General features: G+C 34.7%; 1 protein-coding gene across 1 annotated transcript in view; it reads right to left on the bottom strand.

The window, feature by feature from the left end:
- Positions 1-12,489, bottom strand: part of LOC117107486 (E3 ubiquitin-protein ligase rnf213-alpha-like) — a 71,762-nt gene that overhangs the window by 7,656 nt on the left and 51,617 nt on the right. The window contains exons 49-69 of the mRNA XM_033249184.1: positions 12,171-12,307; positions 11,618-11,862; positions 10,911-11,123; positions 10,149-10,577; positions 9,527-9,659; positions 9,056-9,390; positions 8,673-8,845; positions 8,337-8,549; positions 8,035-8,237; positions 7,623-7,731; positions 6,746-6,846; positions 5,445-5,636; positions 4,825-5,079; positions 4,407-4,521; positions 3,565-3,813; positions 3,159-3,323; positions 2,336-2,452; positions 1,923-2,033; positions 1,275-1,328; positions 888-1,079; positions 680-773 (exon numbers count right to left, since the gene is read on the bottom strand). Coding sequence (XP_033105075.1) covers positions 680-773; positions 888-1,079; positions 1,275-1,328; positions 1,923-2,033; positions 2,336-2,452; positions 3,159-3,323; positions 3,565-3,813; positions 4,407-4,521; positions 4,825-5,079; positions 5,445-5,636; positions 6,746-6,846; positions 7,623-7,731; positions 8,035-8,237; positions 8,337-8,549; positions 8,673-8,845; positions 9,056-9,390; positions 9,527-9,659; positions 10,149-10,577; positions 10,911-11,123; positions 11,618-11,862; positions 12,171-12,307 — 3,835 coding nt within the window. The remainder of the gene's footprint in view (positions 1-679; positions 774-887; positions 1,080-1,274; positions 1,329-1,922; positions 2,034-2,335; positions 2,453-3,158; positions 3,324-3,564; positions 3,814-4,406; positions 4,522-4,824; positions 5,080-5,444; positions 5,637-6,745; positions 6,847-7,622; positions 7,732-8,034; positions 8,238-8,336; positions 8,550-8,672; positions 8,846-9,055; positions 9,391-9,526; positions 9,660-10,148; positions 10,578-10,910; positions 11,124-11,617; positions 11,863-12,170; positions 12,308-12,489) is intronic.

The raw sequence follows: 12,489 nt of genomic DNA, 5'->3' as shown, positions 1-12,489 counted from the left end.
CAGTCAATGATGGCCTGATGTCCCCAAGACAGGACGGCTAACAAAACAAGTATGGAAGTTAATTTTCTGTAATATTTATATTTTGATCAATCATCACGTTTTCTTCTACAGTGTTATCTGTTCACAAGCATATCGTCACAGTGGTGTCACGCTCGGGCGCTGATGAGGGGTGGGACCTGACATTGCAGTTTTAAAAAATATATTATAAACTGTAATACCATAGTTTCATTCAATGAGGCCCCAACAGTTTTAAACAAAAAGTTGGGTTCTGATGTTTGACATTTGATTCTAATTTTGTGATGAATCTGCTTTGAATTGCATATACATTATGAAAACATGTTTTGTTTCTCACTAAAATATTCCCTGTATTTACTTACACCTACATAGAGTACATAGGCCTACTGTAGGCCTATAAGTTCCTAAAGTTGGCCTATGTAATCTATGTTGGTTTTGTCATAAAATTGTCTGAAATTTTTTATCATTCATGGACCGTTCTATGTTAAATCAGTTAACAATTCAAAAATGGCATAAGCTCTGAGCGCAATAGCCCCCTCGGACTCCCACCAGGGGCCCCAATAACAGTCAGCGCCAGGGCCCCACAAACTGCATGTAACTGTATTGTCACCTCCAGAACATCATACCTGTCGGAATTTTGAAGCAAGATTTAAATTTTACTTACGGTACCAAGTTAAGTTCTGATCTCTTGACGCTTGATGTAGAGCTGCCCTTGCTTCCATACGGTCATCTTGTGGCATTGCTGGTAAATAAGCTTGCTGGAACATAAAATAATTATCAGACAATAACACAAAGCTGATAAAATATTTAACAAGTGTCATAATAATATCTAGAGGAGTTTATTTATTTTAAAGAACAATTGCAATTCTAACCTGCATTTGAGTTGGGGATCTCATCAACATTGCCAGACACTGGGTCAACGACTCCCGTTCAACTACATTCAAAACAATCTGAAGATGGGTCACAGCTGCCTGGATGCTGTAGTCTTGAAGGTGTAATCCAGGAGTGACCTTAAGAACATGGTGGTTTTGTCCTCTGTTTTGTAACAATGTGTCTGCAACAACCTGAATGGTTAACAAATAACACGTGTAAACTTCCATAAAATTACTTGTGATTAATGGCTATACTATCTAACAGCTCATAAAATGAAGAGATCTTGAGTGTGCAGGAGTTATATGAAACCTACCCATATTGTTGAATAATTTGTAATTAGATCATTTTGAGTTAAGAACTGTAACATCATTTTTTCTTTCCCTCACCTTATTTTTCAGGAATGGCATGTTTTGGATAATTTTTCCAAATTCTCTTTTCACCTAAAAATTAAAAAAAAAACATACACAATCAAATATACATTATATAATTCTAACAGCAACAATACAGCTTTTCCCCCCTTTTTTAGTCCTAATTCATCTACTGTAGATCACAGCACTTAATTATTTCCCCTGGTCATTTACTACATAAACAGCGATCACAATAGGATCTAGAATGTAATTGTGTCACATATATTTCTCTGAGCATTCAAAGACATACATTTTTGAATTCTAGGTTGCATTTTAGCTTATATCTCTTGTGCAGCGATAGTTGAGGGAATCTGTTTTAGTCATACTGTCAAGAAAATCCTAAACAATTTGTGCACAAATTGTGTTACTACCATGTAATCACTCCTTGATCTGTGTGGCATGCCTCTCCATCTAAGAAATGTTAGCCAAATTTATGTTTTTTGGCATTTTTTATGTCTAATTAAAATTTTTTTGTATCACAGATTAAAAAAAAAATACTACTATTGCAAATCAAGCATATAACTACAACGCTCTATCCAGAGTTTAAGTTCATTGAGGCTAAGGTACTGTACTTTACATTCCAGCATCTTGACTTCAAATCCAAGACAGTTCGACATTGTGCCTTACCTCCAAACTTATTCTTTTGGCTTCTACAGTAGTTGTGGCATTCATTGTAATCTCTCTGAATAAAGCAAGAAGGAAGCATACTTCCTTGTCCTTCTCCTGTCCCTTCACATCCTAAAGAGGAAAACCAAAATTCATGTACATTGGAAATATAATGTATTGGACAGACAAGTACCGGTTTACCGGGTAGCTAATACATGAAGAGACCCTTCGGAAAGAAGCAAATAATACTGTACGAGCTCTTTGAGACTTTGGCATAAAAAACTATAAGTCTAACTACATTACATCAAACCATCAACACACAAAACAACATCAAGCATCTATTCTATTCTGTTCTATGCTTGGCATTCTAAAAATGCCAAGCTTTAGAACATATATGTTTGAAAAAAGATAAAAAAGGGTAAAGGTTGTTGTACCGTCACAGTTTTGAACATCTTCTCAAAATCTTTGTCAACCATACATTGACCAATAGCTTCTCGAATGCTGATGTACATGTCGCCAACAATGACACAATTATCTGGAATGTTCTGGTCCTGTTTAGGATGAACAATTTATAATCATAAATTGAATAGGTGATTTTCACCATATTTTCATCATTTTCATTAAACAGCATTTTCGCCAGTTTAGGAAATGAAAATTTTCAAGAGACTGGCAACTACCACTGGGTGACTTCCAGAGGCCTAGCATTTCGCTCTATGTAGTTACTATCATTGATTTATTAAACGATAAAACTAAATTACTAATGAGCACGGAATGTTGATATTAAAAACAAGTCTAAGTCTTGAAAAGCCATTTAAATTTCAAAAAATATAGTAATTAGCAAACGATTGTATGTGTTGTCTACTGCTGCAAAAGTTCTAGCTGCATTATCCACTGCACAGTGCTCTAATTGTAATTAGCCTGCTGCTCAGGCTAGGCCACTGGAAGTCCCAAGTTGCGAGACATAAGAGGTTCTGTTTTAAAACAGACCCGATAAAATGGTGCATGTACAAAATGTCCTTTGGAGGAGAGTGTTAGCAGTTTGGCTACAAAAGCCAGTATCACTGCATTGTTGTCAAATATAAAGACAAGTCAAGTTGTATTTCGGAGATGTAACACATCAACTCATGAGACTTTTACGCCCTAGGACAGTCAGACGATTCTATTTTTGTCATAGGGTTGTTCATAAAGGAACAGTGGCAATTAGTCAGTTTATCCAGGTACATATACACAAAATAGACCTTGATTTGCAAAGCGTACCTGAACTTTCAACTCATCTGGTAAGATCCAGCTAAACTGTTCATCACCCTTCAGACGGGTTAAAGCATCTCTGCTGTAAGCCTTGCAGATGTACTTCACAAGATACAACTGTGCCTGTTTATTCTGCTCACAGAATCTTCTAGCTTCCCTTGCCAACATAGCAACCTATCAACAAAATATGATCGTAAAAAAGTGTTTCATATACTGTAAATACTGTAATTCATTCATCTGTCTATAATCAGAAATTTCGAGTAAACTACTACAAAAAACAATTTTCAAAGTCACACAAATGAAAGCTTGCATACAGTCTCTTGAGCTATTATCCTTAATCTAGGTAAACCTGTTATGTATTCTCAAAAAGACATACTGTATCTATTGTAAGAATCAATATTAAAGTTTGACTTACAAGACGCTTGATAGTAATTGCACTGTAGACTTGTTGATCTTGTTGGCGTTGAATGATGTCAGCGAGCATTGTCAATGCAAAACGACTCTGCGATATTGCTTCAAGTAACTCAACACTTAACGGGTCTGCAGTGGCATTTTGTCCGTTGAAAAAATGGAGAGCATTTTCAAGTTTCCCAAGAGCATCGCCGAGGAGTAATTGGATGAGTTTTGCATCACAGTCTTGCGGAAAACCACAGTAGTACGTGTCCTGGAAAAGAATTTGTCAGACAACAAAAATACTCAATCTTCGCTGAATTACTAATTTAGGATGAGAGATGTTAATTGTGGTGGTATTGCTATCTCTTTTTGGGCATTCTGGCTGATTATGAGCTGAAAGGATTTTGATTGATACTGCTCTGGAAATAAATTCATTCTGTGAATCTGGATTTCTTTTAGTGTAAATTAAAGTTTATTCTTAAAAGTCTAAAGTCTTATTTACAGTGGGGACCTTTTGGCACATGGACCATATTGCATGCAAGACTAATGGCTTAAGTAACTCTTTCCAATAGACAGTGAGCTATAATGTAAGTTGCATAGATAAAGTGCATTGCTAAAAAACACATGTGGGATTCAAGACAAATTTGCCAATCACTTTAGTTATTTGTGTTTCACATTTTTTAAATATTTATTTTATTTATTTAATTCTCAACCAACAGAGATAAAAACCTCCACTAACAGGTTAATGACAGATGATGATGCTGCTGAATGTCAATTTCAAATATTACAAACATTACAAATTTAATGAATACACTGTAATTGACTGTAACAGAAACCTCTTAAATCTGAGTGTGGATAACTTACTTCTAGACAGTTGACAAACAATCTGCAGAGGCTGACAACATCATCATCAGATCTTTCCATGAGATCTCTTGAGTTTTTCAGATACTCTTGTACATGCTCTTTTACACTTTCCAAACTAGTAAAGCATATTAAAATAATCAGATAGTTCGGGATTGTTTTTCTCGATTTGCAAGGAATACTACAACATAAGTTTTATTCCAAATTAATCAGCATGATCTTTATGATTTAAGTACATGATGAAATTATGGGGCTAAGGGGTTGGTACTGTAATCAAAAATCATTATTATGACCACTACCACTATCACCAACATTACCAGAACCAACACCACCACCACCACCACCACCAATATTACCACCATTATCACCATCATGACCACCATCACTACCATCTATCATTGTAATATCATAATGATCTCACTTTGACTGAAGCAACAGCTGGAGTAGGAAAGATCTGACTACAGGATTTGGATCGATACAATCCTCCGGGAAAGGAGAAACTTTCTTTGTGACACGTCTGTTCTGTTTTTTGGAATCTATTGTCACATATCCCAGCAACCTCTTTATGACCTCTTCACTTGGTGGGGTTCCATCAGCAAAGCAAAGCTGGGACACAACTTCCATGAAAAACGAGTTGCAACATTGACGGAACGCATTGTGCTGGGCAACAACCTCACTGAAAAACAGAGGAGCAAAGATGAAAGATATTAATGTTGATTATTAATTTTAGGAGACTTAGATAGCATTATCAATTTTTCAAGCCTTTCATTCATCTGATATTTTGTACAAAAATATGATAAAACTGTTTAGTCCCTCTATTACTTTCATACAATTTACTTAGTTTGAGCCAATGCTTCCAGAACTATAGGTCACAAAACACACAAAAGAATTGTCAAAACCCATCATCACAATAAGATCCTCCAATGCAAGAGCTGCAATACTTGGTTATGAAAATACATTTCAACGCTTTTAGCTTCAAAACCATGTAATAAATGACCGAGATTCAATATTAAATGTTGTGAGCGACTTCAAATTTCTCACCTGACTTCAGACTGTTCTTTACACTCAAATGATTGAGGAATGTCCTGTCTACATTCTGGGCATCTCTTTGCACCTTCTGTTTGAAAGTATCCCTCGATGCACACCTTGCAAAAAACATGCTTTTCCTCACACGACAGGAGAACAGGATCTGTAATGGCTTCGTCACACATTCCACAGTGATGAATTCCACTCCTGCAAAATATTATCTCACAATTGTAAAACTGGCAGGATTTTGTTCATGACTTTTAAGAATTAACATTACTCTATAGAAAACAAGTATAACTAACTATAAAATTATTTATATATAATGCAACAGTGGGAATTTTAGAAAGCAAATGAAGAAGGGTAAGTGGAGATAAGATGATGCAAATGTTTGATAATATAGATGATGCTAATAGTGATGCAGATGATGGTAATGTATTTGACATGATAAGAATGCTATCACCATCATTGGTACTTACAGTCATTTTCTGTTTTAAGCTTATTTCTTTAAATTGTTTTTAAACAGTCGATAGCTTAGATTTACACAATTATTTTGTGGTAAACGGCGACAGAAAAATAATACTAGTCATATGAATTTCAGAATATTCATTGTGGATTCACCTAAGCATGCTGTTTTTAAGTCATCAGACCTGATTAACTGTCTCAAAATGAGAACATCAATTGAATTTCTTTTTTTTATTTTTGCAAACCTGCTCGCGACCTGACACAAAAGTTTGCTGACCCATTTTTGGGCCGCGACCCATACAGTAGTTTGGGAAGAATGGGTCTAAGGTCAAGATCTTTGGTTACATTGTCCCTAGACAACCTATACTTGTCAGATTACTGATAAATTATTGTGAAAAACTAAGAAAAAGTGGCTTGTAAATCTTCATCCTGTCCTCTTTCTTTGAAATTCTACAGCTGTTAATATTAACCTGTACCTGTAATTTAAGCAACACATATTTTGCACTCAAGACAAATTATTAGGTGCTACGGAAATTTTATATTTACTACAAATATTTGAAGACTACTGAAATGTACTTTACTAACTTGAGAAGTCTGACATGCTCATGGGTAGGAATTGTAACAACTGGGACGAAGTCATGGGATGAAAGAGTTGTTACAGCTTGTGCAACATTATAGACTAAAGTTGGGTTGTCAAAACTGCAAATTAAGATCGCCCAAGATAAAAGGCTTTCCTGGAAGCAAGTTCATAACATCAAGAAAGTCATCAAATTCACTCAAATATTTTCATAATAGTTATCATGTCCATTCAACCTTCTCTGCTTTCTAAAAATTTCAAAGAACTTTATACCTACTTGTAGTACTTTTTCCCAGCTTTCTTATTGACTTCATTCAGGATTTTCACTAAGCCCGTGATAGAGGTATTCAACTTCAAGTCAGCTGTTTTTTTCAGTGTCTAGAAATATAAATCCATAATTATACTAATATACTAATATATTTATACTAGACATTTTAAAATAATATTAGAGATTATAATCTTTATTTTGGACACAGTAAAATATTGATTTATGAAGCACTGGTACAGCCCTTTTTTTCACGGCCTTATATTTTAGTGAATTTGCAACTTGAGATATTTTGCATCCTTTTTTATTTTCGCGATTTTACGATTTCCAGTCATTTTTTTAACATGATGCAGAAACCTATCATTAGGTTCTTTAAGCCTATATTGTAGCTAGAACTCCCGATTTTTAGGCTAGCTACCATATCAGCCTAGGCCTCTACTCATAGAGATTTTAAGCTACTCCAGGTTGCCAGCTACATGAGCGGCATGATAGGCCAATATTTGTAAAAAGATGTAATAGTGAATTACCAACTAATGGGAAATACAGTATTCATATTGTAGAAGAAATACAATGCTGTGATGTTTCTATTTATGGTAGGCATAGACTTAGCTAGGAAAATAGACCACCACTGGTACAAGGCCTACTCTGTCTGGCTGTGTGAAGTGTGATGTGGAGCATGACGTACTGGCCTAGCCAAGATAACTTAACATTTTCAGAATAAGAATATGATGTTGATCTTATATATAATACTGTATTTAACTTTGTAAATGTGATTGAATGAGTGAAAAATAATACACAAGGAAGCAAGACCGTTTCCATGAAATCTTTATAGAAGGAATATCTGTTTTATACAAGCAGGCCTGTATATGTTGAAGTTCAAAGTACATACCAGCCAGAGGAACCTGCATTTAGGTGAAACAATATCAGCAAATTCTTCATTTTGCAAGCAGACATGCTCAAAGAACAGCTTCATCACAGTAATCCTCGACCACAAACATCTAAAGAGATTGGCGATTCATGATAATTGTCATTGATATTATTACAGGTCATTTCAGATCATAAATAAATAACAGTAAAACAACACAGAAAAAAATACACTAACAATATCTGTTTGTAAAACAGAACACAGGGTCTAATTTTCTCATTGCCAAATGAGAATTGATATTGAAATTATAAAAATTTATAAAAATTTATGAAAAACAATTGCGTGCCTTTCAATACTTGGTGTATGTATTATATTTTCTTATCTGAGATTTAATCAGTGAAGCTTTCAGTTTTTGGGTACAAGAGATTATTGTTACCTGCACTCCTCTAGGATTCTCTGGCTGTTTGGTCCAAAAATGTCTTTTTTTTTCTTATACAATGCTATCATACTTTGAACTACAGGACACAGTGTGTTGATCTTGTGCAGCCAGTTTCTTTGTCCTTCTTGTGACCTGAAATCTTTTCCCTCATTGCCATCACTTTCTCCCAGTATATATCTGAGACTTGTGACATCAACAGTCTTTACAATGTTTAAAAAAAGAAACAAGTAATCAGTTACCTACATCTTCAAAAAAATTCCAGTTCAATATAGAAATAACACATTGGTTACTGGTCTTACCATTTCTTTTGTATCTAATCCTTCTTCATCTGGTTTTGGTTTTTTATTCAAGACATTTTGGCAGATACTAACAAGTTGTGAGAGATGTTCAAACCTTGCTTGAAATCTGTTGAATGCTAAATGTATAGCAGCAACAGAGTTCACACTGTCAACTTGACCTCCCAGTTCTCGTACAATTGAATAAGATGCATTTATTATATGGTCACACATCAACTGTTGAAACAACAAAAATATTAGATTTGTTTAAATATATACTCTATCAAGGATATTATAGGGTTCCAGATCAACTATTTTTGGAGAGATGACCCTCCGCTGGTCAATAAATAATTTATCTACCTTGTGCTGATCTTCTTGGGAGATCTTGCAAGTCATCCTGATGAAATCTGAACAGTAGAGTTGGACAACCTTCTGAACTCCACCAATAGTGATGGCTGTCTGGAGTTTCCTTCCAACTTCAGATTCCTGAACATTCTTCAAAAACTGCTGATCTGGCGTTGCCTCTACTTCAACTTCCAAAAGAAAAAAACATTACAAATTCATAAGTAAAAAATATTTATCATTGAATATTAAATTTTCTGTGCAAATTGCTGATATGAATAATGCTTATATAAAATGACTGACTTGGGGGAAGAAGTATTCCTCGTTTTTCACATAACTATTAAAATGACAATAAAACACCAGCGGTATTAAAACTATATATTTCATAAAATCCGGCTAACCTTTGGCTTCTGAGGCAAATTTCCAAATATCATCCAATTTTGCCTTTATAATCCATGAGAATGGAAAGAGAGCCTCGAATGACTTGCCACCATATCCTTTCTCTTGAAGCGGTACCTCAAACCGTGGAACTTTCTCCACAGGAGATAAGCACATGTCATAGTTGATGTCAATCAGATCTACAGATGAAAAGATGCTCAACCAAAGTTTGTGCAGCCAAGCGTTGTCAGCTTCTTGCCTATTAAGGAGACTAAGATTGTTGCTGATGTCACAGATGGCAATAACTTCAGCCAGGAATGGTGCTACAGTTGCTGTTAAGCGTTGCCAACAGGCTTGTCTATGTGGATAAAAAGATGCTATTTTGGTGAAAATAATATTTTTGTAACCTCCTGCACTCAAGGAGACTATTATTCAAGTATTTCAACCAATACATACACCACCTTACCAGCATATACCTTACATAGAAGACTCACCTAAATGTTCCACTTTCTTGAACCTCTTTGATGTCAAGTGCCTCTCGTGTCAACCATTGAGATGCTTCATGCGCTCTGCTGTCTTTCTCTTTGACAAGCTTGATTATGAGAATCTTTAGCAAACGCAGAAATTCTACAGAGAAAAAAAATATTGATATTAATCCACAATTACTAATATGCCAAAAATATATATCATATTAAACTACAGATATCACATAACAGTTTCACTTTAATGTATTACAATACTATCATTATATACATGTCTAAACATATTTATTACCTCCGCCAAGGAGGTATATGTATTCACTGCTGTCTGTCATCATAATACAGAGGGCGATTCCATTATCTTCTGGAGGTTCATTATTACTATTATCATTTAAATTCCTATGAGGTACCTCATTTTCACACACGGCCTGCATATTATTGGTACTTTATTCAGGCACAGGGTGGAGGTATAGTATACACTCTATGGAGGGACTGATCTAGTTTTCTTTGTATTCTCCTTTGCTATAAAAGCACCACCATGATAAAGTGGTGCTGATGAAATCTATAAATAAGATATCCACTTTTCCCTTTGTTACCATAGGGCAAAATATAACCAAATTCAAGAAATGTGTTATACCTCGGTGAGGAGAACCTCTCTTCAACAAATTTACCAGTAGACGAACCCTTTCAGTTGAACGATGTCTCTGATTGTTTGGGTCACTAATTCTTGCAGTTGCTGGATGAATACTGTCCAAGAGAACTGCTGTGAAATCAACTACAGTGTTATCTTCGTTGCTCTCCATCTTCACTGCAACATGTTCTTTGCATACATCTTCTTGGTCCGTGTCTTCTGTGGAATCTTGATCATCAGAATCATGCTCCATGCTTTCTGCATCTTCATAATTATCCTCCATACTGTTACTTTCATCATCAGAACCACCTTCCATGCTTTCTTCATCATCAGAATATTGTTCCATGCTTACTTCATCATCAGAATATTGTTCCATGCTTCCTTCATCATGAGAATCACATTCCATTTTGTCTTCATCGTCTGATTTACTGAGTTCTGAAATCAGAAATTTGTTGGTCTTGATGTATTTATGTCAGGTTTTTTGACTTGTACATCAGTGTAAGAGAAAAATGAAATTTGTAAAACCCTCCAGGAGTGTACCAATTTTTTTTCTTATAGATTTTACAAAGTTTTAACCTAGGAATTATATATCATTAAATGTCAAGCTTAGGTGAAGTCCTACTGGGCACCATGGAAGAACAGTACATGTAACAAACACCGATTAATGAAGGATTTACTGATTAAATACATAAATGATTTATATACAATTAATGTGTGAATCATTGAATGAAAGAATAAATGAATAATACTTCTTCAGAATATTTATACCTTCAGACATAGGAGTTTTAAGGCCCAAATTCTCATTGTTGTCCAGTGCAACTTCTGCTTCATGGTCTCTTCTCTCTGGAATATCTTCTTGGTTACCTTTCTTCGAGACCGTAAACAAATCACTCATCATTTGACCCATCAGCTCATATACATCTGGTCGGTTCTCTTTGGGAGGTTGAAGGTCATCAATGTGTGCTGAAGCCCATAGTCCACCTTGAAAGAGGAGAGACTCATGATGAGTGATGCAGAATTCAGAAACGCAAAAGACAGACTAGATAGTAATTTGTAATTATTGTATATAGCCTAATTAAACCCTTATGTATACTGTAGATTTATTGTTATTTCTAGTTGCAACAATTTCTTTGTATTTTAGAGAACAAAACGTCATCTTGAAATTTGAAATGGCAAAAGCAACAAAATTCCTCTTTTAGTGGCTGTAAAGTGGCTGGCAACTTTACAGAATGAAAGCGATTCTATAATTCTCATTATGAGGTTCTGGAATTGGATTTGCTATTTGTTGAGAAAAATTTTTTTAGATCTGATTTTTTTTAACCTTTACGATGAGAAAGCAAGTATCTCAACAACACTGGTCCACTCAAGGCTTTTAAGCAGGGGAACCCCTGGTATTTTTTTGATAATATCTATAAATGAATTTTGATACAAAAACTATTATAAAAACACATTTTTAAATCAATAAAATACTGTACCTTGAAATCCATCGAAACATCTGTTAACACGAGGAAGCTGAATAATGAATACAACGTGAGCTCTGCTTTCAATTGGATAGTCTTGCTTTGACTCCTTGATCCTTTCTTTCATAGCAGACAATGCATTTTCTCTTTCATCTTGAACTCGATAAGAGGCACAGGATAAAAGGTGTGAGGTGTCACTGCTAGCATCACACTGAACCAGCAGTAGTCGCTCACTTGCACGATTTTCATCAAAGAATTTCCTGTGTAAATAATAACAAGTCATTTAATATATTTTATAATATTTTCATTCAACAGTAAGTAAATTGTCACCAAACTGATTGAAAAAACTATGATTATCTGTTCTCATTCTGGGTCTTTGATTACTGCGTATAACTGTTTTTTTTAATTATGACCTAATTTTTACTGATTTTGTTGCCATTCATTCCACAACCTCTGTATAAGTAGTATGTAATGTATGATTACAATAATCTTTATTACTCCAGTTAGACATGTATACTTCTTTGTATAAAATTGAAAATTAAACAGTTATATTCAGTACTGTACTTACTGTACTTTATGAGAAAATTGTTGCTCATGTTGAAATTCCTGTAGAGAGATCATCTTGATGTGAGAATTATCTAGCTCAGTAGATTCTGCAAGTGCCTCTGAGTCTTCTTCTATTAGCAGATGTGAGTATGTTGTTACCTGCAGAATGAATTTAGATTTTTGGTTAAAAAAATATGGTTATTTAAAATTATGAAAAGATATTACAATCAATTTTTGTAAAGACAAAACCAGAGCCTTGCAGGCGTCAACGTTCCTATGCATGATACACGACTTTTAGAAGTATATATACGTGTATATATATATATATATATATATATGTA

Source organism: Anneissia japonica, unplaced genomic scaffold (assembly GCF_011630105.1).
Source record: "Anneissia japonica isolate Jap-2015-1 unplaced genomic scaffold, ASM1163010v1 scaffold284800_len683186_cov164, whole genome shotgun sequence".
NCBI lineage: Eukaryota > Metazoa > Echinodermata > Crinoidea > Comatulida > Comatulidae > Anneissia > Anneissia japonica.
Note: the sequence above shows the minus strand (reverse complement) of the source record. Positions and strands in the feature narration are given on the sequence as shown.